At 40.2% G+C, this 24,867-nt stretch overlaps 1 protein-coding gene across 4 annotated transcripts in view; it reads left to right on the top strand.

The window, feature by feature from the left end:
• Positions 1-24,848, top strand: part of adam11 (ADAM metallopeptidase domain 11) — a 29,190-nt gene extending 4,342 nt beyond the window's left edge. Inside the window, exons 3-27 of one of the 4 annotated variants that reach the window (XM_005471295.4) lie at positions 1,261-1,337; positions 1,763-1,829; positions 8,690-8,772; positions 9,237-9,294; positions 12,011-12,074; positions 12,719-12,858; positions 13,871-13,945; positions 14,055-14,126; positions 16,974-17,140; positions 17,218-17,302; positions 17,395-17,485; positions 17,817-17,868; positions 17,999-18,098; positions 18,258-18,329; positions 18,464-18,556; positions 18,951-19,031; positions 19,117-19,167; positions 19,260-19,323; positions 19,503-19,608; positions 19,721-19,840; positions 20,037-20,205; positions 20,322-20,436; positions 20,957-21,047; positions 22,155-22,172; positions 22,902-24,848. In XM_005471295.4, coding sequence (XP_005471352.1) covers positions 1,261-1,337; positions 1,763-1,829; positions 8,690-8,772; positions 9,237-9,294; positions 12,011-12,074; positions 12,719-12,858; positions 13,871-13,945; positions 14,055-14,126; positions 16,974-17,140; positions 17,218-17,302; positions 17,395-17,485; positions 17,817-17,868; positions 17,999-18,098; positions 18,258-18,329; positions 18,464-18,556; positions 18,951-19,031; positions 19,117-19,167; positions 19,260-19,323; positions 19,503-19,608; positions 19,721-19,840; positions 20,037-20,205; positions 20,322-20,436; positions 20,957-21,047; positions 22,155-22,172; positions 22,902-22,917 — 2,127 coding nt within the window. In that variant the 3' untranslated portion in view covers positions 22,918-24,848. Of the gene's footprint in view, positions 1-1,260; positions 1,338-1,762; positions 1,830-8,689; positions 8,773-9,236; positions 9,295-12,010; positions 12,075-12,718; positions 12,859-13,870; positions 13,946-14,054; positions 14,127-16,973; positions 17,141-17,217; positions 17,303-17,394; positions 17,486-17,816; positions 17,869-17,998; positions 18,099-18,257; positions 18,330-18,463; positions 18,557-18,950; positions 19,032-19,116; positions 19,168-19,259; positions 19,324-19,502; positions 19,609-19,720; positions 19,841-20,036; positions 20,206-20,321; positions 20,437-20,724; positions 20,862-20,956; positions 21,238-22,154; positions 22,599-22,901 lie in introns of those variants that run through there. The other 3 variants (XR_269448.4, XM_005471294.4, XM_019362561.2) reach the window with 3 other exon arrangements.
• Positions 24,849-24,867: the final 19 nt, after the last annotated feature.

The raw sequence follows: 24,867 nt of genomic DNA, 5'->3' as shown, positions 1-24,867 counted from the left end.
GGCATACTGCTAATCAACTGAGAAGCATTTAAACTGATTTGGGTTCTCATTCATAAAAAACACAGCTCTACAACAGTAATGATGGTTAAAACTTCGCATGGTGACTTGAAGTATACCTGATGTAATTATACAATACAGTGGGGGTTTGTTTTTTTTCTTTTTTTCCCCAGAATAATGTGGCAGTGACAGTGTCCACTGACGTAGTGATGAAACCACAGGGAAGATGGCTTCAGCATCTTTTAGCTTGACTTTTGTGTTTTGGTTCATTTCCCCTGCTTGCTTGGCCTCATTTTCAGTCGACTCTTAAAAGTCAGACAAAGTTAGCAACTAAGTGGTGAATAAAACAAGCCTTAATATCTACAGAGACAAGTGTTTTGCTGCGGGCTTGGTAAAAGCTGGATTTGCCCAAAGGAAGGGAGCATGTAATCTGTTCTGTTTGTCTGACTTGTCTGTTTGTTAGCAGTCTAGCGTCCACAGTTTTCAAGATGTCGTTCAAAATTTTATGTGACGGTAAATACAAAACAGCTGATTTAATTTTGGTGAAAATTTTGGTCACACCGAATGTGAAAATCAGTAAAAACTTTATATTAACTATCCCAAAGAGTTGATTCTGTTCATCTGGACGTAATATTTTCAGTGGGAGAAACCCACTGAAAAATGTTTCGTCACTCATCCAAGTGACTTATTCAGTTTTATCTGACTGCAGGTTTCCCCAGCCTTAGAAAGAGTATATTTGCTTAATGAATGAAACTAGCAACACTGGTGAACAATGGTTTGTGAGGTCAGTTTCTTGTTCATTAATATGCAAATTGTCATGACCATTGATTACAACAATCCCTCAAAGAGCATTGATCAATGGCCATGAGTATTGTGGCCACTGTGTTAGAACGTCACAGTGGAACTATAACAGACTGATGTTGTTACATTGTAATAAAACCAGGCTGACGTTAGCGTGTTGTTCTAAAATCATCATAAAATATCAGTTTTATTATGTTAGTATCTGTTGGTATAAAATTAAAGGGGGGGGGGTATACAGGGCAGCACAAATTGTGTACAGAGTATTATGTGTGTATGTTGAGAGTGATGAAATTAAGATCAAATGTTTGCAGCGTTTCAGACTGTTTCTCTTTAAGGCACCATAAATGAGAAATGATTTTAAATTCAGTTATTAACTGCAGCCGTTATTTTCTTTACAGTATTTATGCCTTCTATGGTGCTCACACACTCCTTCCTTCTTCCCCTTCCCTCACTCTCTTTTAGCCCATTCATTTGGCCCAGAGCAGCTTCTTGGTGAAAGCCTTTGGTACATCCTTCATACTCGACCTGGAGCTCAACCAGTAAGTCACCGCACACCTGCAAAGCTTACCTCAGGTCCATTAAACATCACTTTAAGTGGTTCACCACAATTACTGACATAACTATGTTCTCGCACATCATATTACACGAACTGGGTGCTGGCTAAACATTGATAAATAACAGATGGTGTGGCCATATTCAGACCCAGACAAGCAATACACTGAAGTAAAGTGTCCTAATATTATATCGAGGTTTAAGTCACAACAAGTCACATCACACCCCTTTTAATACTTTTGTCTTTTTCATGACGCTGATTTTATTTCTTTCTATGAAAGGACCAGTAAGCAAAAGTCGAGACCCTTGTAAAAGAGATTAATTACTTTAGTACTAGGTGCTTTTTTTTTAGTATTTCTAATTACTTTTTGTTGTTTTTGCTCCTAATATTTTTCCAATCTTCACATTCCAGCAATCTGCTGTCTACAGACTATGTCGAGCGTCACTTTGAGGAAGACGGCCAGCTGTCACAGAATATGGTAGGTTTACAGAAACAGTTTTAACACTGTGGCAAGTGTTCATAATTAATCTAATAATAATCATGGTTAACACCTGCCCTGAAGGGGAAAAAGAAACATTATGGTTCTCCATCCCAGTTTGGAGTATTCCACCTGAATTAAACCAAGCAGAATCAGTAATTGAGTGAAACAAAAACGTTATTTTTGTGTCCTGTCCAGAAATGCCTAAAAAGCATGTTTTTGAATGTCTAGAAATAGGTGTAAATGACTGCAAAATATGTGCTAGCCCAGATGTGTTGCTCCATAACAACTCTTCAGGTTATCAGGTCCACACATTATCCTGGACCTGTGGAAAGGTGTCCAAAAACACCTTTCTGGCTACAGCTGCATGAGCCCTGATGGTTAGATTGTTGACATGGCCCTCTCTGTCATGAATTATAAATTTGAGCAAAATGGCCTTTAATGAATCCAAGACGGGCAGACAGCTTGACTCTCGACAGCCTCTGCGAGACGGTGTCTCTCTGTCTGTATCCTCTCTGCCAAAGAATCACCTGACCAATCGTAGACGGTTGCCATGGAAACCAGCAGACAGCAGCAGTACCAGTGTGGGCCTACTTTGTGTCATGAGGGGAATTCAAATCATGTGCATTTCCAGAAAGGACTAAATCAGATTTTACAGCCACCTTCTGCCCTGACCTTTGGATAATCCGGGCACAGACATTACATTTGAAGATTATTTCAACCGGTTAAAATCAAAGAAATAAAAAGGCCAAATAATTACATAGTGCAGGAAGGAGGCATAAAGATTTATCAATGGTCTCAATATGAAACACTATTCATCAATCAAAATGAATCAAGATCATTAAATTAACCACAAAGGCAGACCAATGTCTCTCTTACTTTGATGTCATTTATCAGCTTTTAAATGACTCAATATTCAATAACTAAATTTATGTCATATTCTAAGTGTTTGGGGTTTTTTTAAGATTCAATTTATAATTTTGATTTTGAATTCATTAAAAATAATAATATTAATAACTGAGTTTTGGTAATGTGGCTGACCCCAAAGATATAAAGTCTGACAGACCCTACATATTTAGAAAGGATACTTTTTACCATTTTTTTCCCTACCAACTATGTTAAAATTACAACCCTTATAATAATAATAATAATAATAATAATAATAATAATAATAATAATAATAATAATAATAATAATGATAAGCCAGTTTGAGCACGGAATGAGAGAAATGGAGAATTACTACACTAATTTGATTAAAAGTGGCCCGATAATAGATCCCTGGGGAACACCGTAAAATAATCACATTAGAATGGCAGTGTTTGAATGTTGTGCTAATTTAATCTAGAAATACACTTTGATTAAAAACAGGTTTAATGCCATTTATTGTTATTGAAAAGCCCATAAAAGAGTTATGAATATGGTAAAAAATTTATTAGTTATTATTTTTTTATATTTTTCTTATTTTGTCCAGCGGCTCCACCATTTTTTTGCTACCCTTTATGAATTATGATAAACACAAGGCAGGATTGTTATTATTATAATTATTATTATTATTAGTAGTAGTAGTAGTCTGGTCTGTAGTTAATAAATGCAGTAGAAGTGAAATGTTAAAAAAAACATCTAAAATGTTAATTTAATTAGTACTCTGGTAAGATTAATTTGTTCACTAGATTTCTATGTCTTAACTGCTTCATTTTCTTGCCTACAAGCAGCACTAAGAACATTCATGCAGGCCCCTCCCCTTTCCATCTGCTCTATACTGATTTATTTAGTTTTATAGGGAAGCCAGTAAATTGCCTGTCTTTGTGTGTCACCTTTTTCTCATTGGCCCCTGTGGATCCTGGTTACTCTGCTGAGCTGGTGACTGTCTCATTCAGATGTAATCTCAGTGACACACAGCTAACAGAGAAATTAAATTGTGAATAACGATGGTTGGAATTGACATGAGCTGCGTTTTTGAGTTATAACATTGCCAGCAGATTTTTTTATTTTTTTTTTAAATAAAACTTATTATCAACCATTACAAAAGGTTTTTTTCCTTGTGTTGGGTTAGTGTGTTCACCTGAAAACAAATGGGTTGTCAATGGGAAATTTCATTTAACTTCACTATGATATGTGCTGTTTTACTCTAATTGTCGTAATGAAACGGTGATATAATTGCCAGACTGATTAATGCACAACGGGTTACGACAGACTATCAGCTAGCAACACTGCATGTGAAATGAACCCTGAAGACTGATGAATTAGCTTCTCTGAAACAGAGAAATGGGGAGTCTTTTAGATTGATTTGCATTCCTTCTTCTTAAGTCTGTTTAATGTTTCTCCTAATACTGTAAAATTGTCTCTTCTTGCCAGCACCAGATGCTTATCGCATCTGGAGGAAATAGTTTTTCCTCATGATTTTAAATACTCTAAAACGTAATGCTTCTGTTCTTTCCAGTCCTCTTTTTCACTTTACATTAGTACCTATTATTTCATACCCCGCCACCCACCCACTGCTCTCAGACTCTGAACAATGCTGAGTCCAGACATCAAGCACTCCAGCTTTTCTAATTCTGTTACAGCTGATTATGTCAAGTTCAGTATGGCTGTTTCTGCAGGACGTGACTGTCTCAATTTGTGAGTGCAAGCAGTTTTTTTTTTCCTTTTCTTTTTTCATTCATACAATTTCTCCGTTTTAATGTCATACTTCACTTGTCGCTGTCCTTCCAGCACTAATGAAATTTCAGCATGGTTTAAATGGAAGCGTGAGTGGACATCATGTGAAGTGCAACTCTGAAAAGCATACTCAGTCCCTGACAGTCAGTGTGTGCCTGCTGTGTCAGGCAATTTGATTTCCTCCATTTAGTCTCGTAATCCTACCTTTTATTTATTTATTAACTTGCTAAGTGCTGTGAGTTGCCTCACTATTCGGTATGAATGATGAATGTTCTTTCAGTCCTCGACAGACTAGAACTGGTGCTGCATGTAAATAAGCTTCATAAAAATACCGGGACTTACTCTAATGTCTGGAAGGAAGCACTATGTTTAATTTATTGTTGTTAGCTTTGAGCTGATCTCTGAAATTATATATCAGTGTAAAAGTTTAATGTTGATTTTCACAGGCTTAATTTTGGATATAAATCTATATAGCAAGCTGCTGTTCCTTATTAGCCTATTACTGCCAGTGAAGTCGGCATTTCTCATGTTTCCTTTTAGCACTACCATGATGTTTACATGTGAGTGAAATGCCCAAGGTGCACTCAGTACGTGCCCATGCTACAGTATTATTTGGCCTCTTCGTGCTGTTGGCTTACAAATGAAAATGATTCAATGATTTTTATGGTGTTGTAAATATTGGAGGAGTTAGGCCACATGAGAAACTGTGGCTGTTGTGAAGGCCCTCTCTAATAAGCTGGATTCACTTTTGCTCAGTATTAAAATTAATTATTTGCCTTTTTTAAGCTTATTGATGCAGTCCCAGTCTTTCATGGGGCAGTTGTAGTGATCTGCATGAGGAACTGTGACTGTTGTGGAGGGCTGCATCAATAATCTGAACTCAATCTGATTAAGAGTCCCAGCAATGTAGAATCACCTGCTGACTATACCCTATTAAATGCATTGTGGACCCACCCTAGACATGTTCTTTCCTTTAAATTTTATTTATATATAGTGTTTCTATGCTTTCATGAAGACGACGCTGAGATAGTTTAGTTACGTTGATGCAGAACTTTTCTAAGCTAATTAATGTCTTTTCTGAAGCCTTGAATAAATCGGGTCAGAACACTGTGAGATTACAACTTTTTACATGGAGACATCATCTTAGTTTAATCACACATAACTGTTGGGCTTTAAGAGTTAGCAGTTTCCATTGCTTCTTTAGTTTAATTGAATCAGAATAAAATACCAGCACAGACTAAATGGCCCCTGCCAGACAGCATTCTGCTCCAAGAGAGCGAGCCTCATATAAAGCTGTCATCAACAGTAGCCTGACTGTGTGTGCAGATGTACCTGTGAAGATTTAATCCACCTTCGAGAAGATCAGTTGAAATGACCTTGCAGTGAAAGTAATACTCAGTGTCAGTTAAAATACATTACACATGCCCTTTGTCTTTGAAAAGTAACAAGGATGTCATGTGTCTGAGAGATAACTTGGACGCGACAGGATCTCTCTGTGAGCTTTCAGCTTTGAGCTGGAGCTCAGAATAAAGGTCGGCCAAGCATAAAGAACAGCAGCTCCAAGTTGCCCCTTTTCTTTTTGATCTGTCGGCCGTGCTGGATGACAGCAGGATCGGGTAGCAGACATGACTTATTGGGGTTCATTACAAACACCTGAAACTGACTCTCTCGCAGTCACACACATGCATACACGCGCACACACACACACACCTGAGTTCCAAGTATTTGCAAACAAGACACCAAACTTTAATTTCCATTGTGTCTGTTAAAGCATGCATGATTATTATTAGAGAAATTCTTTGTTCCTTCAACTTTTAGCTCGCACATTTAAAAGCATGCACGTGTCACTTGACTGACAGTAGCCAGTCTCCTCTCAGATTGTCGTAATCCGATCGTTCGTGTACAGCGAGACGCAGATTACAAACACTACGTTCAAAACATGATAGTTCAGTTGGAGCCTTTTAGGTGATTATGAATAATCAGGTGGAGTTATCTGGCAGTGAGGTGTACAGGTTGCTCCTTCCAGTGGTTCTGCCAACTTGGCTGTGGATTGAGACAGTCACTCATTATCAGAGCTAATTTTATCCTTTAGTAGAGGGGCATACAAGCAGTTCATCAGCCTTTAGAACCTTTTTTTTTTTATTTTGTAGCTCTTGTAAATTCTGTCTGTAGTTTTTGGGGGGATTTTTCCAGATGAATCAAGAAAATTAAGTGGTGTCAGCTGACTGATAGATGGTATGTAATGTATAGGTCTATCAGTCAGCTGACTGTCTGGAGAAACACTTTAAAGTTGCATGTTTGAATATGTAGGATCCAGTGACTGAAAGTCAGATATCTCTGCTTCTGTTGTGTTAATATAACCTTTTTTTTTTTTTCCATCTCTCTTGCAAGCTCCAAATTGGTTAGTTTATTAAATCATTGCATTCTTTACAATGGGGGGAAAAAAAGGTTTTTAGGGTCAATCCAAAATAGCTTTTTTATAATTTAATTTAGCAGAAAAAATGTATACACATGATTTAAAATGACAAGTTCATTAATTATCTTTCCAGAGTTGCCTTTCAAAGCAGCTCCATGAAGGGACTGCTTTTCTTCTCATTAAAATACCCTCAGCTGTATCCCCTGCTACTGTCCCTTCCTTTAAACTTTCTTCTCATTGGCTGCCCCTTGCAAACAGAAGGGTTGGAGGTGGGGCTGCTGTGCTCACAACCACAGCACATGTCCAGGACCTCTGCAATCACTGACATTATACGGAGCCAAAAAGGGAAAAAAATACTTTCATAGTTAAATTTGACTCGGCTAGCTTAGCACAAAGTCAGCTTAAAACTTAATCAGTAATAAAAGTATGTTTTCACAGCGTAACCTTTATTAAGACTTGTGCCTGATGTACTGAACAATATTCACTTCCATATTCATGGCGGCTGTGGCTCAGGTGGTGCAGCGGGTTGTTTGACAATCAGCGAATTGATCCCCAGCTCCTCCGGTCTATGTGTCAAACTATCCTTGGGCAGGATACTGAACCCCGAGTTGCCCCTGATGCATCCATGAGAGAGTGAATGTGAGATAAAGTGCTTAAGCATTCATATACCGCCTACTGGTGTTGGCCAGAGGGGCCGATGGCGCGATATGGTAGCCTCGCTTCTGTCAGTCTGCCCCAGGGCAGCTGTGGCTACAACCGTAGCTGCCTCCACCAGTGTGTGAATGTGAGCGTGAATGAATAATGTCATTGTAAAGTGCTTTGGGTGCCTTGAAAAGCGCTATATAAATCCAATGCATTATTATTATTATTATTATTATTATTATTATTATTATTATATAAGCACTGTATGAATATATGTGTGCTTGGTGTGAATAAGAGTTGTAGTAGGAAGTGCTTTGAGTGCTTAAATTGAGTACAAAGGTGCTATATAAGTACCAGTCCATTTACCATTAGCGAAGTGCTAAGTCATGATACTCCTGAACAGAAGGACTTCATCATTTGGTGATCAACAAGATTAATTTGTTCTGGATAGGATCGCTTGTATGTCTTAAGTCTTCTTGGTGGATTTTAATTCTCATTATTTTGTACATTACAGCCACAAAATGACAGAAAAACATATCACTTTCTTTCTGTATTTTACACATTACAGTAACCTGTGAAATGTAATGGATCAAGAGGCATGTGAACTAGTACATCATTGATGTTGTGCCTGTCTAATATGCCCATGTCAGGTGTCTGTGTGAGTGATGGATACAGTTTGAGTTTCTGTGTACTTCCCAGCTGATGGACCTGAGCAGTTCCTTATAAAACACATCTGTTCATTTTCAACTTCAATGGGTTCATCCTTGACTTTAATGAATTTTGTGCTTCAGAAAGCTGTAGTTGTTGCTATCTTCCAGTGAATTAGGAAATTCTGATGCATACCCACTCACTCGCACACTGCCCTTCCCTTGATGAAACTCTACTCAGCTGTAGCTGCTGCAGCAGGTGTAGGTTTTCCCAGACACCAAATCATACAGTAGTCACTGATCTCCTTCAGACGACCCTCCTGGTTGATCATAGGCCTCACGCTGACAGAAAATACCTATGTATATATGGGCCAAAAGATCAGTAGCACTGAGGGCTTTGCAGACAGTGTTGGTTTCATTTTCTGAAATTTGACATGTACATGTTACTGGATGATGACAGTATCGGTGTCTCACTGTTACCTCTTGTTTGGTTTCAGGGAGGGGAGCACTGCTTCTACCACGGGCGAATACGAGGGGTGCCAGGGTCCTGGGCTGCTTTGTCCACCTGCCACGGCCTGCAGTGAGTCCAACACTGTGGGGCTACATTAATGAGAACCCAAGCATTGTTTTTAATTGCTCAAAATAAAACCCTATTGCACACAGACCAGTATACTGTGCAAAAGTCTTGAGCCACATTTCTTTATATTTGCTTCCAATGAGCCAGACTTTCTATGCCAAATTATGCACGAAACGCCCTGAAAATCAGTGGAAATTAATCTAATTAAGTGATAAATGCAAATTAAAAAAATTTTGTTTACATACACAGTAGACCATTAACAATCATGGATTTGCTTCTCCAGAGCCTGGAGCTCAACATTATTGAAGCAAGATTAAAGACTAAAGGATCATTTATGTTTAAAATAAAATAAATAATTCTCACCTTCCCCCGATCCACCTTTCTATTTGTTTTCTAATAAATAGAAACACATTTTAGAAAAGAAGTGGTGAAGCAATTATCATACATGATAATTTTGTTTTATTTAGGGGGATGTTTTCTGACGGGAACTTCTCTTACGGGATCGAACCTCTTGGCACTGGAGCGGTAAGTAACTTCCGGCGGTGCCATGACCAGGCAGCAGCTGATAGCGCTCCGGCAAATTCAGTGGGTTTTTTTTTGTTGTTGTTGTTTTTTTTTACAGTGTTTTGTGTATTGTTGTGTTTCGCACCTTAATTTTAAAGCGTATATTTATTCCTTTTACCTTAGTCTTAAAGTGTATATTTATTTCTTACTCTTCTTATATTTATTGCTGTCTTTTGCACTGAATGGAAATGGAGCCTCGTCGTCTCATCTCTCTATTTACTGTACTGTATATAGCAGAGATGACAATAAAGTTTACTTTGACTTTTACTTGACTTGAAGTGAAGAGTTAATGATGAGTAGTTGGACTTGTTAACCACACGTTCATTTGTTTCGTTCATGACCCCCATTTCTTAAGATAGGGAGCCGTTCCTCCGATTTTGTTGTGTTCGTGTGCTTTAAGTCACAACGTGACAACAAAATGAGCGCTGCAAAGATCTGTGTTGTATTTTATTGCACAGTGTTTCCACCTGACTTGGTATGCAGATTTCTGCACTACTAGTCAGATTTTTATTACCTGTCATCTAAATATTTATTTTCATCTGCCATATTTTTATGTATGACACGTATAACTTTCCAAATTGTTGTTCCAGATTTTCCACTCTGAGACAGTTTTTTCACATTACTCTGACACCATGTGAAAATACATTGAGTTCATATTTTTCTTTCACTTTTATTTATTTATTTAAGCAGGCCACATGTAATAGACTCTCTTTCAGTAGTAGGTCTTTGAATCATGTTTGGGAGCTGCTTTGTCAGGTCTCCCTTTCTCACAGTATCTCCACTCTCCATAACTTACCGTCAGTGTTACTCTATCTCTGAGTTTCTGTGTGGAAAGTATTGAATATACACACAATCCACCACCACGGAAACATTTCCAGTGTCTGAAAAGAGGCGGATTATCTGCTGGAGGCAGGTGAGCGAAGGAAAAGTTGACAAAAAGAAAGTTTTGGCCCTTTACAAATATTCAGATTTTGATCTTAAAAGAGTTGCATTTAAAATGAATGGAGATTCAACAGAGTGACTGACGTAAGTGGGATAAAAGTGTTTAGAGAGGAAGAGGCTGAGCCTTTTTTTTTTTTTTTTTTTTTTTTTTTTTTCCATTAAGGCTCACAGTGATCGCAGTACAGCTCAATTACATAGACTGGAGAGATGAATCAATAGCCTCTCAGCTCATCTTCAAACTCTCTCACTCTCTTCCTCTCTCCTCAGCTCTCTCTCAGATGGGTCATTTTCATAAAGTATTTATCCCCAGCTCAAGTGTACCACTGTGTCCAGTGGAGTTGCTGCCATTATGACAGCCCCGTGATTGATTAAATATGCATCAGCACTTTCTACTTTTTTTTCCACACAGAAGCTTTAAGTTCACAATGAGAAGTCCATTCAGGTTTTGTATGATTTAAGCATATGTTTTTCTAAACTATATTTAATACTTCAGCAGCATTAAGATCCATTAACTGAATGCTTTCTGCAGTTTCACGTCTATCGATCAAATCCCAGTACAGGTTTTCAAGGCTCAGATTTCCACTTAACCTGCTGCTGGTTCACTTTGAATTTTTTTTAAACATTTTTGTTTTTACATTAAAAATTATGACATATAAATCCCAAGATAAGTGACATATACACATAAGCACAGGTCCTCTGAGTACCTGATTGAAGGCCAGTTCCTCCCTGGTCATAAAAGACCATGTTTACTTCTGTGCAGCATCCCATAAACATCTGGGAACTGAGGAGAGCAGTTGCTGGAGTTTTGGAAGAGTAATGAGATGAAGTTTTTGCCTGACATGGGATTCTAGTTGCTCAGCAGTTAGGCCTTCTACTGCAAAGCCATGCTGTTTTAATGGAGAATGTGATTTAGTATTGTCTTACTGAAATATGCAAGACAGTCACTGAAACAGACGTCATTTGGATGGGAGCATATGTTGCTCTAAACCCTGTATATACCTTTTTAGGTGTACAAGCTGCCAAATCCATAGGCACTAATGCACTCCTATAGCATCAGAGATGCAGGCTTTTGAACTGAGCACTAATAACAACTAAAGAGGACCCGCTCCTCTTTAGTCCTGAGGACTGTGTTAATATGCATTTGTGGATGGCACAATGAACTGTGCTCACAATTATTTCTGGAAGAGTTCCTGAGCCCATGCAGTGATTTCTTTAACTGATGCAGTGCTGGTTGAGGGTATGAAGATCACAGGCATCCAGGACTAATTTTGGGGTGGGAAACTTCCCCACAGAGATTTCTCCAGATTTTTAGAATCATTTAATGATTTAGTATCATTTACTTCTGCACCTTTTGTTTCTATGTGTCCTCTTTTTTGAGACCAGCTGGCTCTGCAAAGAAGATTCAGGCAGTTTTTCAGCCCTCAATAATATTTCTTTAAAAAAAGGATTTTGCTGATTAGTGAAAAAAGTAAACTAGACAAAATAAGAAAAAGACTGGCTGCGTGTGTGTGTTGTCATAAAAATCAATATCGTGTTAAACCACCGGTTTAATCTTTCAATCTAAGTTTATTATAAGTTTTTTTTAAATGTAAAATCTTGATCTGTAAAGTGTAATCGTGGAATAACAGTTCTTTATTGGCTTCCCTTGCTGCATTTCAGCTACAGAAAAAAATTGACATCCATTAAATTGTTTCCATCTTCCTCTCCCTCTGTGTTCTTCCCTGTCGCCCTCCAGGAGCACAATGACCACGTTGTGTTTCGAATGCCTAACACTGACATTTTTCCACCTCCCTGTCCAGGTAAGTCCGCTCGTTTTTGTTTTTTTTTCTCGTACAATAATTTCCAAATGTCAGTATTCTTCATATAAGCTCTCATTGGTTTAATGATACAGAATTTCACCAGAAATTCACTATGAGGAGCTGTTAGTGGTGGGAAAAAGATACATTTAAAACTCTGGATCTTATTTTGATGAAACCCTGATAGGATGCAGTTTGTTACCAAAACTCAAAGGCTGGTGCTATTCCTTGTTTGGAGATGACACTTTTGTCCTTGACAGTTATCTAATGTAGTCAAATGTTCTGTAATGCAAGCCCCTGTTTGGTTCTGCTTCTTCACTCCCTTCACGTTCAGAGTCCTCAGGTTGTCCATCTGTCCTCCACGCCCTTCCTAAACGTCTCATTTGGCTGCGTTCCTTCTCCACCTCTCCCATTTGTCCCTTACTCTTCCTCTCAGGAGTCACCTCCCCGCTCATTCCTGTTCCTCTGTGCCTCTTCACCCCTAACTCTCTTCTTTTGTGCTCATGTGCTCCCCTTTTTTCTCCCTACCACGGGCTCTGATATTGATTTCTCCTGCAGATCACTGGACTAAAATACATGGTTGCATCCATCACTGGAATGATAACAGCCACTTTTCCCTCTCAGTGGTGTCTGCTTATGTGTTGCAGGATGCTCCATGAACAGCACAGAGGCTAAGATGCAGTCACACAGGCAAAGCGAAGAGGATGGTGAGCTAAGCGATGAAGTCAGCTGGTCTACCGAAGAAAAGCCGATACTCACAGAAGGTCTTCGACGCTCAAGAAGACAAGTCAGTTTTCCTTCAAGCTCTGATTCTTTCTCTGCACACACACCTCCAAACACACAGTTGGCCTGCTGGGATCATGTTGGCAGCAGCAATGCTGAGAGAGTCGCCAACAAAGAATCATCAGTGAGGAGAAATTAATATTTTACAAATAAGTCAGATGATGATATGACTCATTTTTAATTTTGATTAAAAACAGTTTAGACTCTACTCGTATAAAGAAGTGAAGGTGTGGAGTTGAAGAGATGTCTGTCTGGGCGACAGCCTTTATGGTTCCTCATTAATTTTACCTTCACAGGGTGAATGTTTGGCTTTGCACAGATGTCTGTATGCATCCTTCAGGCTAGCACAGAGCAGACTTAAAAACAAGTATAATAATGCGTTTTTTTGCCTGTAACTTTTCATCTTTCAACATTATCCAAAGTACTACAAATTAAAAAATGACCTTCAGTGGCAACAAACCCCATTTTTACCTGTGATCAATGGGCTCTTTCATGAGTGCAAAGCTGGTTTCAGTTGAGATAAGTCAGTCTCGTGCTCTCTGGACTAATCACAGTATAATAAAGTTAGAATCAAAATGTGATGACAGTTGTTTGGCCAACATACTGTACTTAGGTCTGAGTATTTTAAAAAAAACAAAAAACTAAGAAAACCCACCCGAGCATATTTATTTTAGCTGAGCACATTTATTTTTCAGAGCCACTTTTTTCTTTCTATCAAACATCTAAAGCAACCACATGCTCAAGCTGCAGTCGATCTTTTCAGGCACAAGTAACTAAAATCTGCTTATGAATGAATGATCTCCACGTTGTGTTGCCTTCTCAAGGACAAACTCTAGAGTTTCATCAGTGTCAGCATGTGTGCACGCATGCAGTGTGAGTAATAGTTCCACCTGCTGGTTTTGTGGTGTGTGTGTGTGTGTGTGTTGTGGTGGTCTGTCTGTTTATCTTGTATCAAGGTTATAGTGACAGCATGCTCAAACGTCTGGCTCTGTGGATTTTATTTTGCCCTCTTCCAGGTGAGGCGAGGCCAACGCACCGTCCAGACTGAGACCAAGTACATCGAGCTGATGGTGGTCAACGATTATGAACTGGTATCTGTGAACCCAGCAGCTCCCACAAGTTCTCTTTTACCTTGTTTGAGTAACAGGAGTGATTATAATTGATTGTGAGTCTCGCAGTAACATGGTCTTATCTTTTTAGTTTGTGCAGTTACGCCGGTCGACCACGCAGACGAAGATTTTTTCTAAATCGGTGGTGAACATGGCAGATTTGGTGAGGAGTTTATTTTTATATTTTTAATAAGAATAGTTTTAAGCCCTGCAGCAGATAAAACCCTTGATGTTCAGTGCTTAAAGGACGGGCATAGATGGTATAAATGTAACAAAAATCTGTAAGATTTTAAATGTGTTTGAGTTCTTTATGTTTTGATTGTTTTCTCTTTAAGCATGGCTCCCCTCATATTGAATCAGGGGCTCTCAAGCTTTCTTTATGGCTGCTGCCACATTTCAGAGGCTTTTCTGGCAGATGAAACATTTCTAAGTTGGACAGCTGCCCTTTTGTATTTGGGAAAGTCCTACAAGCCATTTTACTGTGACTTTGTTTTTAAGCCATCTCCATTATTATTATTATTATTATTTTCTCAAATGCAATAGGTTTTCTTTGTATCTGACCTTTTTGAGAGGAATGTTTAACACTCACCCATAAATCATTCAAGCATAAAAAATAGCACCTTAATCAAGGGATGAACCAGTGTTGTGTCTACACACATGACAGCTTGGCAAACAACCAAAGAGGTGTCTTAAATGGTGTCTTTAGGCATGTTGTTACTAGCAGTCTGTTGCAAAAGCACATAATTTGTTCTAATTTCTTTAGTTTAATCTATTAAAAATGTCAAAAATAAGTTTGACAAACATAAAATGGTATTTTTGCACCAACAAGGTGATTCTCAAAGAGCTGTCAACTGAAAACTTTGATTGACAGTGGCCTAAATTCTTAGGATAACAATGATCCCAAACACACTGTCAGTGCAGCAAAAGCATACCTGGATAGAAAAAGCACACAACCGAGCACCATCAGTCATGGACTGACCTCCACAGAGCCGGGCCTCAACATTATTTAAGCAATATGGGAATTTTTTTGACAGAATAGAACAAAAAGCAGCCAACATCCAAAGAGGAGCTTTTTTTTTTTTTCCTCAATGAGCCTGGTGAACTATTTCTGAAGGCTACTTAAAGAAATCACAGGAAAGCTTGACTAGTAGAGTTCAGCCTGTGTTGAAGAGTTAAGATAATCATATTCGCTCTCAAACTTTATTTTTGCCTTTTATACTATTTTTGCATGTATGTTTACACATTGCCAGTCTTGGCAGCCGGGGATCGGTCCGCCAGGGCCTCCGCTCCTGGCCGCCGCCCGACACACAATACACCCGACCCCTATGGCGCCTCCTGCGGGTGGTGGGCCTGCGGGAGGATGGGCCCATGTCTCCTCTTCGGGCTGTGCCCGGCCGGGCCCCATGGACTAAGGCCCGGCCACCAGACGCTCGCCCTCGGGCACCCTCCCCGGGCCTGGCTCCAGGGCGGGGTAAACTGTTCCCTCGATGTTCTTTTCATACGGGTCTTCTGAATCGCTCTTTGTCTGGTCCCTCACCCAGGACCAATTTGCCATGGGAGACCCTACCAGGGGGCAAAAGCCCCCAGACAACATAGCCCCTGGGATCCCTGTGACACACAAACCCCTCCACCACGATAAGGTAGCGATTCACGGAGAGGCCCCTGGGCGCCTCCTGGGTGAGGTGTTCCGGGCATGTCCCACCGGGAGGAGGCCCCGGGGCAGACCCAGGACGCGCTGGAGAGATTATATCTCTCGGCTGGCCTGGGAACGCCTTGGTGTTCCCCCGGATGAGCTGGAGGAGGTGGCTGGGGAGAGGGAGGTCTGGGCTTCTCTGCTTAGGCTGCTGCCCCCGCGACCTGACCTCGGATAAAGCGGATGAGGATGGATGGATGGATGTTTACACATTTCAATAAATGGCCCATTTATTTCCCGTTTTCCTGTCAAAATATGAAGAAATGAGGGCTGAGCCAAGACTTTTGCAGAGTATTGCACATCAAACAGAAGTGAAAATGTTGCATGTTTAGATTTTAAGTAAGACAAATGGTGCTTACAGTGGAGGATGAATTATTTTGGAGTTGGATGTTTATTATGAACAGAGTAAAGCGATGAATCTTTACAGTCAGAAACCTCACTCTGAGCCTTTTGTATCATTTATATAATAACCTTTTTTCTGCAGTGTGTGGAATGGAGCTGATTGCATATGATTATCCTCTAAAACAGCCAAATGAAGAGCAAAAAAATCCCTCCATGCTTTTGTCCTCAGCATGTGAAACCCTTCACTGGCTGGGGACAGTGATGGTTTCTGTGGCAACCAGCTGTTGCCTTCCTTCTCCATCACTGAAGTAGATGGATACAACTGTCTCCGTTATATGCAATATTGCGCAATTTAAATCATTGTTATTCATAAATATGAATTAATATAGCACATTTAAGCTTAACAGATTGTCCAAAGATTTGAGATGGAATTATCTGGAGTTTACCATCTCTGACAGGGATTTTTAGGTAGGCAGCAAAAGGTTGCATTGGAAATGTTGCCAGGATGGGTGAAAGATGCTCAGGTTTACATGTTACGGTCTAGCTGAAGCATCTTTAACCAGCTGCACTGGGAATATTAGTGATTTGCATATTCCTCCAATATGTATGAATACTGAATGACCTCCTACTTAAACCATGAAAAAATTTGGCTTTGACAAAAGATTTTATATGGAAATTTAATTTACACTGCTTCATGAAGCTGTCATTAAAAAAAATAGACAGAACCATCTAAGACGAGCTATTTTTCTTCAATCTGAGTTTTCTGTTGCAGCTTTTTAGTCTTTCTTGTTTTAACGCTGTAGACTGAGCTGTTGTATTCTATTATAAAAGAAGGAACTAGTCCACAGTCTTATCCCACAGCACCCTCTTCCTTTCAGAGGGGTCTACTGCAACTATTCACAGAAATTGGGCACTTAAATGATTGATTACGCACCAGGCGAAGATGCGCAATCATGTGCCGATTATCTCTTTTAGATCTACAAGGAGCAGCTCAACACTCGCATCGTCCTGGTAGCTATGGAAACCTGGTCGTCTGAAAACAGGGTGGCTGTCGGCGATGACCCGTTGCTCACCCTGCGTGACTTCATGAAGTACAGGAAGGAGAGCATCAAGGAGCGCGTTGATGCTGTGCATCTCTTCTCGTGAGTCTTCATTTTCTCCTCCTCATCCTCCTCCGGCTTGCTCTCCTTCTTTCCTAACAGTCTTGTCTTTACCACAGAGGGAGGACGTTCATGAGCAGCCGCAGCGAGGCAGCCTACATTGGGGGCATCTGCTCGCTGACTCGGGGTGGAGGGATCAATGAGGTGACATCTGTGCTCTCTACTGTCTACTAAACTTCTAAATATTGATATTTGTGAGGATAATTATCGGTGTGTTTGATTGTGTGTTTCTTCAGTTTGGCAGTGTGGGTCCTATGGCCATCACATTGTCTCAGAGTCTTGGTCAGAACATCGGCATGCTAAGGAACAAGGAGCGAACAGCTGCTGGTAAAACTCGGTGTAGAGATGAACTAAAGTCTTGCACAAGACTTAAAGGGAGACCAAGACTCACATTTGAGATTAGAATACTTTGGCATACAGAGGAGATCATGTTAGACTTAGAGACTGCAAGATAATCAGATCCTGTGGCTTTAAAACGAGCCCAAATCATCATCCCTCCACCACCATAAGAAATCTAAACTAATAAACAGCACTCATTTCATTTGCCCGCTGAGCCTATTCTTATACATTTATCCCTGAGCAAACACATCATCTCACTGTTTCAGGTATAACAAGCACATCCTCAGTTTCAGCACAGGCTTGTTTTTCTTTTCTCCAGGTGACTGCAGGTGTCCAGATCCGTGGCTGGGCTGTATCATGGAGGATACAGGGTAACAATAAATTAACCTTTCTGTACATTTAGTAAGAATTCTGAGCTAAAACAGATGTTTTATGATTTTCAAGAGATGTTTCAGTTAATCGATAAATTGCTAAATATTTTCTGTTTCTTGTGTTAATCAGCTACTACCTGCCAAGGAAGTTCTCTCGCTGCAGTATAGATGAGTATCTGCGTTTCCTCCAGCAGGGAGGAGGCAGCTGCCTCTTCAACAAGCCCACAAAGGTGAGAGACAGTCAGTTACTATCAGAGGCTCTTAAGGTCAGAATTAATCTCTTTTATAGGGATACAAATATAAGAAAAACTCTCATTTCTTGCTATAGACTGAATGGATTCACAGTGTGCCTTTTAGAAATGTGTTTTTACCGCCTGTTTCCCGCGTAGCTCCTAGACCCATCAGAGTGTGGCAATGGGTATGTAGAGCTTGGAGAGGAATGTGACTGCGGATCACTGGTGGTGAGCATAAACTAATTAATTCAATGATGGTTTAACTAGTTTTGTCTTTATACTGTGTTAGATTGTAAGTGTAGATATTAGTTATATGAGTTTGAGATGTGAGGACCTAAAAGAAAACCCTCTCTGCCCTGCAGGAGTGCGCCCTGAGTGGAGCTAACTGCTGCAAGAAGTGCACTCTTACCCATAATGCCATGTGCAGCAATGGGCTCTGTTGCAGGGACTGTAAGGTAAGCTGTTTTAATGCATCAAACCATAATTCTTTCCATCTCCGAGATCCCTGTGCTGATACCTTAGACTCTGAGAATATAAGGTTGCATTTCCGTCAGACTGATTGGAAAGGCTCCGATGATGCAAACTGATATAAAATCTTGGTAGAGGTGCAGCCAATGTTGCTGGTTCATTAACAGAGGACTGTTATTTCCTCCATAACTGAGGCAAAATTAAACATTTAAATGGAGCTCGACTTCTGTGGGGAGAGGGCTGACAAAGCTCAAAGCCGTAGACCAGCCTTGGACTTGGAGGAGCTAACTGGATAGCATAGATTGACTGTGTCCATCTCATTTTCCGTGCACCATTCCTCCACATGTCTCACATTTGTGTTCTCCTCTGCTGCTGATGCAGTATGAGCTGAGAGGGGTGACGTGCCGCAGTGCTGTGAATGACTGTGACATTCCTGAGACCTGCACAGGAGACTCGAGCCAGGTGAAAAAGAGCACCCTGCAGTGAAATTCAGAGATCTAACACAACAGTGACGCTAAAAAGGCAGATGATGTTATTTCTCTTCCAGTGTCCCCATAATGTCCACAAACTGGATGGCTACACGTGTGAAGATGGCCAAGTAAAGTTCAATTACAGTTATATTTAATAGCACATTCTTCCCTCCCTCTCTTATCTGCTCTGCATCTTTAATTCCTCTCTTTTCCCTGCCAGGGTCGCTGTTATGGAGGTCGCTGCAAGACCAGAGATAGCCAGTGCAAGACTCTGTGGGGCTTCAGTAGGTTTGGATTTGATATTGAGCTTTATTTCTTGACTTATTTTTTTTATTGCCCTTTAATGGCTATTCATGCTAACGCTTTTCTTTGGCCATAACCTCTGTCTTTACATCTTCTAAATAAGTTAATTGTAACACTCACTGTAAGGTTTTTTTAATAAATGTTTGTTCTCTTTTCCCAGACTCAGCTGACAGATTTTGCTATGAAAAGCTGAACTCTGAGGGCACGGAGAGAGGAAACTGTGGTCCACACTCCAGTGGCCAGGGATGGGTGCCGTGCAATAAACAGTCAGTGAATATAACTTTCTGTGTATAACAAAAGAACTGTCATCTATAATTAGATTATCTGGAATATTTTTAAGCTTTTATTGTTCCATCTTCTCTCGGTTTCCTGCATCAGGGACGTTCTGTGTGGTTTGCTGCTTTGCACCAATCTGACAGACAGACCGAGATTTGGCGAGCTGCAGGGAAAGGTCACCAGCCTCACCATCCACCATCAGAGCAGATACCTGGACTGCAGGTGAGGCAGCCTGATGAAATTCAAACCCTCGGCATGAAAAAGTGTCAGTTTCATCTATTTGTTTTTCCTATTTTAGTTCTTTGTCTTGTCAGTAGTGGATGAACGCACTCAGAAAATTAGCCTTTTGGAAAAGATTGCACATGAAGACATTATTGTATTAGGTAAGCATGATTTGACATAACTGTCTGACCCACAGGGGTGGGCACGCAGTGCTGGATGATGGCTTGGATCTGGGCTATGTGGAAGATGGGACACCATGTGGGCCGAACATGATGTGTTTGGAGCGTCGCTGCCTCCCCGTTACCACCTTCAACCTCAGCACCTGCCCTGGATCCTCATCCTTGCGTATCTGCTCCCACCACGGGGTGAGTCCACAACCGCCATCTGTCCCACCTCGGAGCTTCCTTTGTTTCAAATTTGGACTTTAGAAGTTTATCTCATTTATAAAGCTTTGACTGTCTTCGTCCTCTGTGTCCTGCAGACGTGCAGTAACGAGGTGAAGTGTATCTGTGATCCAGACTACACCGGGAAGGACTGCAGCGTGTTTGACCCAATCCCAACCCCCACCTCGCCAGATGGCCCAGAGAAGTACAAAGGTAACCTCACAGAGCAGTTTAGTCCTTTCGTCAGACAGACTCTGTACCGCCAGCTCTGCTAAAGTAACGGAGCTCATTTGCTTTTTGATCATCTAATCATTTGCAAAAGTCGGTTTCGTATCTGAAGTCCCCCCTTAAGTTCATACCTATTCGTACTGTTTAATATGATGTGCTTTTTGTAATATTTAGTTGTTTAATAATTTATTGAAAAGATGCGACAATTAATTAAAAAACATTATTAATAAATAATTACAGTGCATTTGCTTTCTCTTCAACAACAAACTGCAGCTACAGTGAATCCAGCAGAGCTTAACAACATGTGGTGGCAAATAAGGAGACAGAACAAAGAAAAAAAAATCAAAATTAGACTTTTATTTAACTTTTTTAAAATAAACAAACATAAAAATTAAACTTTGGTTGTTGTTGTACTATGATTTTCTAAAGTTTAATTTTTGATCTACCCAAAAAGTCACTTATTGGTTCTCAGCACTCCTACATGCTTCTTCCGTCACTCCCACAGGTCCCAGTGGTACCAATATCATCATAGGCTCGGTTGCTGGGGCTATTCTGCTGGCGGCGATAATCCTGGGGGGAACTGGTTGGGGATTCAAGTAAGAGCTCTGGCATGCCTCCGTCTGTGTGTGCCTGCCGTATTCCTTCTGTCAGCTGACATAGATGCCTGCCTGCAGCTCGCTGCTGAACGCTCCTCTGCTTACTGCCTGATCCATACTCACCACAAGAGAGCATGTGGGTTTCTTCTTAAAGCGGGTGGATGTGCAGTAGATGGTTCACCATCTGCGGGTATGTCGAGGAATTTGGCACGAATGAAAGCATTTCAGTAGCTTGCTGGCTTGTTTTGTTTACATAAAATCTTCCCTGAAACTTGCATCATGGCATGAGATGATGATGATGATTAGAATTTGACTCCTATTTGAAGAAGAGTAACAAAATTAGGGTTGGGATTATTGGCTGAGCTTTCTGAGGACTTCACCGTGAGGACAGGAACTTGAGGGCATGTTTTGCTACTTAAAACAATTAATTCAAGAAAATAATCAGTTTATTAATCAACAGCTAGTTGCTATTCTCTCAGGTAAATTTGTCCAAGATAGTGAAACTGCTGTAAGGTCCCATGTCAGACTGACCTCAGCAATTCAAAGGGGGTGTTTGGGTATGCTCAGACCTCTGCAGCCCTCTCCTCTCTGCACGGCACCAACAGGTCCAGTTCACATAGGAGCATCTCAGTGTAATGTAATGACTCTAGTGATGTTAGGAGTGCTTTGCTGCATTGGTGAGGCTCTCCTTGAAGTTTTCTCTGGCATACTGGTGCACATATTAGAATCCCTTCTTAGAAAGCACGTCTCTCCATAGTTCAGTGTGCACAGCTGGATTTGACTCCCGGTCGTCTTTCTTCTGCCTGCTTTATCCGCTTTGTCTTGTCTCATGCTAGCTTTGCCGTGGCACGCTGCAGTATGCTGAGGAACGGATGCGTTCGTCATAATCTTTTGCCTTCATCTCATAACTATAGCTTGTATCTACCCGGACAGATCCTGCACCGGCAGGCAGTAGAGTTTACTTTGTTGATAGCAAAAGATGAAGATGTGAGATTTCAAGTAAATGCCGGTTTTTCTGCACTGCATGTTTTTTATCACACTGCTGCTCGAACACCAAAGTTGATAATATTGCTGTCCCTGTTTATCTTTTTCCTGCATCACTTCCAGAAATATCCGGAAAGGAAGGTACGATCCCACCTTTCAGAGCTGATCCCAAAGCTGGGACATCATTAAATCACTGATGATTATATCACTGTATTGCCACGTGTTTTGTAACAATCATCTGATCTTTTTCTAAGGACTCTCACTTGTATCTGTTACTTGCTTCTTTAAGCTTATTTTTCCTCATTTTTGATCTTTTTTTTTTTATTTTATTAATGTGTATTTGTATAGAGACAATGGCATAAAGCAATGCCACATACTACAGTCTTTATATAGCCTGTGCATATTGCAGTACCCATTCATAAAATATACAAACTCCTATTCACTGTGTTATCCTAGTTTGCTTCATTTTTATTTGTGCTGCGTGCCGCTTCAGAGTTGGTTGCCATTCCTAGAATATAGCTTCTGTGTTGATTTGTATCATTTCATTAATAAAAAGTTCACTTTTTATTAATGAAGTTTTTTTTTTAAATTATTTTGATCTTCTGTCTGCTTTAGTGATTAGTAAACAGAAAATTAATTGGCAGCTGTTTTTAAACTAGTCATTAAAGCAGTTTTTCAAGCAGATAAACATTTGCTGATTGCTTCTCCTCAGTTTTTGCCTCTGTGTCATTTACATTGTAGAAAACTGAAAGGCTCGTCTTTGGCTTTTCAGTTTGGGACTCAATCTTTCTTCTTCTCCCACCTCTTTATCTTCCTTATCCTCTCCTCTTGTTTTTTTTTTTCTCCACCCCATTCCTCTTCTCTTTCCAGATCTAAGGGAGTTTGAGTCATATCTCTCTGCTGTCCTATCTTCCTTACACTGTGTGCAGTCCACTCTGAGGAGACAAAACAAAGATGTCTTCCATTACTGGCCTTCAGATTTTTCCTGTTTCCTATGTTGTTACTCAAGCCACCTGGAAAAATAAATCAGGAGTGTGGAAGCTCTGAGGGCACTCCTACAGACCATAAAGTCTGGCTGTAGCTGTCTGAGTCACTTTTGCTGCCGTCACCTCCTCCTGTTTCATTTTGCCACATCTTTGTTTCTTTTTGTCTGGGACACACACAGAAGCTTTTTTTTTCTTTCTTTTTTTTTCGCTTCGACAGGTCACAGCAGGTCTTCTGCTGTACTGACTGTTAAAACGCTTCACCCCTTTAAATGATTTCACAGAAGGTAGGCCATGCACCTCGCTCAGTCTTGACTTGTTTTATGAAGTCTTGTATTAGAGAACAGTTACATATTTAACCTCGTGGAGAGCACAACCACCTCCTCTCAGAAGTGTGACTTTAGCTGTAATAGAAGTGTAAAAATATCAGGCTGCTGACATTTTGTCGTCTAGATGAGGGTTTTGTTTTGTAGACCTTTACATTCCAGAGTAATAGCCATAATTTCTCCCCTTATGCTTCTTTCCTAATCCTAAATCAATGCTTCTACATAATAATTGCTAATGTATGAACATGTAGTTCCAACCTGCGAGGGATGGTGTTGGATGGCCAGCTGCACATGTATGCACCCAATGTTTCATCCCGCTGTATGATCCTGTAATCTGCATACAAACTATACTGTATGCATACATGTATGCTGAACATGGGTGCTGTTTGTATATAATGTACCGACCCCTTTAGACAGCAGTGACTCACTGCCGCTCTGAATGGAAGCACAAGCCTGAAGAGAGAAGACTCTTCCCTCCTGAAACTGCTTGTTTTTGATGATGTAATCAGCGAGAAGAGATGCAAATCTTTGCATGTTAGGGGAAATCTGCTCAGAAATGTCACTGGCTGTCACTCAGGCTATGGCCGTGTGTTTTATACATGCCGGTATTAGATTTTCACGCTGAAAAATGATAACGAGACAACACAGATTTCTCGCAGGATCTCCCTCAAGTCCAGAAATGTACAGGAATGATTAATTTGGCTTCTGAGGGTTGGCTGATTAAGCTTTATCTCTAAATGGTTACACGTTCTATACTTCTGACTGAACAGATCCACATAATCACCAGTGTATAAGTGATTAAAAAATGGAGTATCAGAAATTTGACTTGCCAGTGTTTTTAAAAATGCAGCTTTTATGTGCATCGCATTCTCCATTTATCCTCTCTGGACATCAGAGTGTGTCGATCAGGTTTAGAGGCTCATACTCCTGTGATTGTCACACAAAGCTGTATTTTATCAATAATAGCATTAAGAGTTGTTGGCACAGGTGCCAGAAGAAATTATCCGAGTTACACTGCCAGCCAACCTACAGGAGCATTAAAGGAGTGTTGATACGTTGAATTGAAGTCCATCATACAAGGATCTCTAGTGAAGGTTCCTGCCTCCTGAAAATAACTTTAATAAATTGTTGTATAAATTGTTTTGTAGACAAGAAAAAGACTTTTAACAGTATGTAACGTCACATGTGCTCAATCTTTGTCACCACAGGCTTCATTTAAAGGGTTAACATATCTGTTTAATTACAGTTGGACTCTTTCACCCGTAAACACTGTAAAAACATGAAAAAAATCTCTAGGACAAGTCTGTCCTTGAGAGTGTGCTGGAAGCTCAGGTCACACCATGTTTACTGTAGCTGTGATCGCACGCTGTAGTTTGACTTATTAAAAGGACTTTGGCACTACTCACTATTAAAAGCCAACATTGTCTAGTTTTAGGTAACCTGTCTTTCAGTGTAAATACTCGTATTACTGTATATTACAATCCATAATAAAACCTACCTGAACTTGAGTGACTCTGATCCACTGCA

Source organism: Oreochromis niloticus, linkage group LG8 (genome assembly GCF_001858045.2).
Source record: "Oreochromis niloticus isolate F11D_XX linkage group LG8, O_niloticus_UMD_NMBU, whole genome shotgun sequence".
Lineage (NCBI taxonomy): Eukaryota > Metazoa > Chordata > Actinopteri > Cichliformes > Cichlidae > Oreochromis > Oreochromis niloticus.
This window is presented reverse-complemented; position numbering and strand designations above follow the sequence as displayed.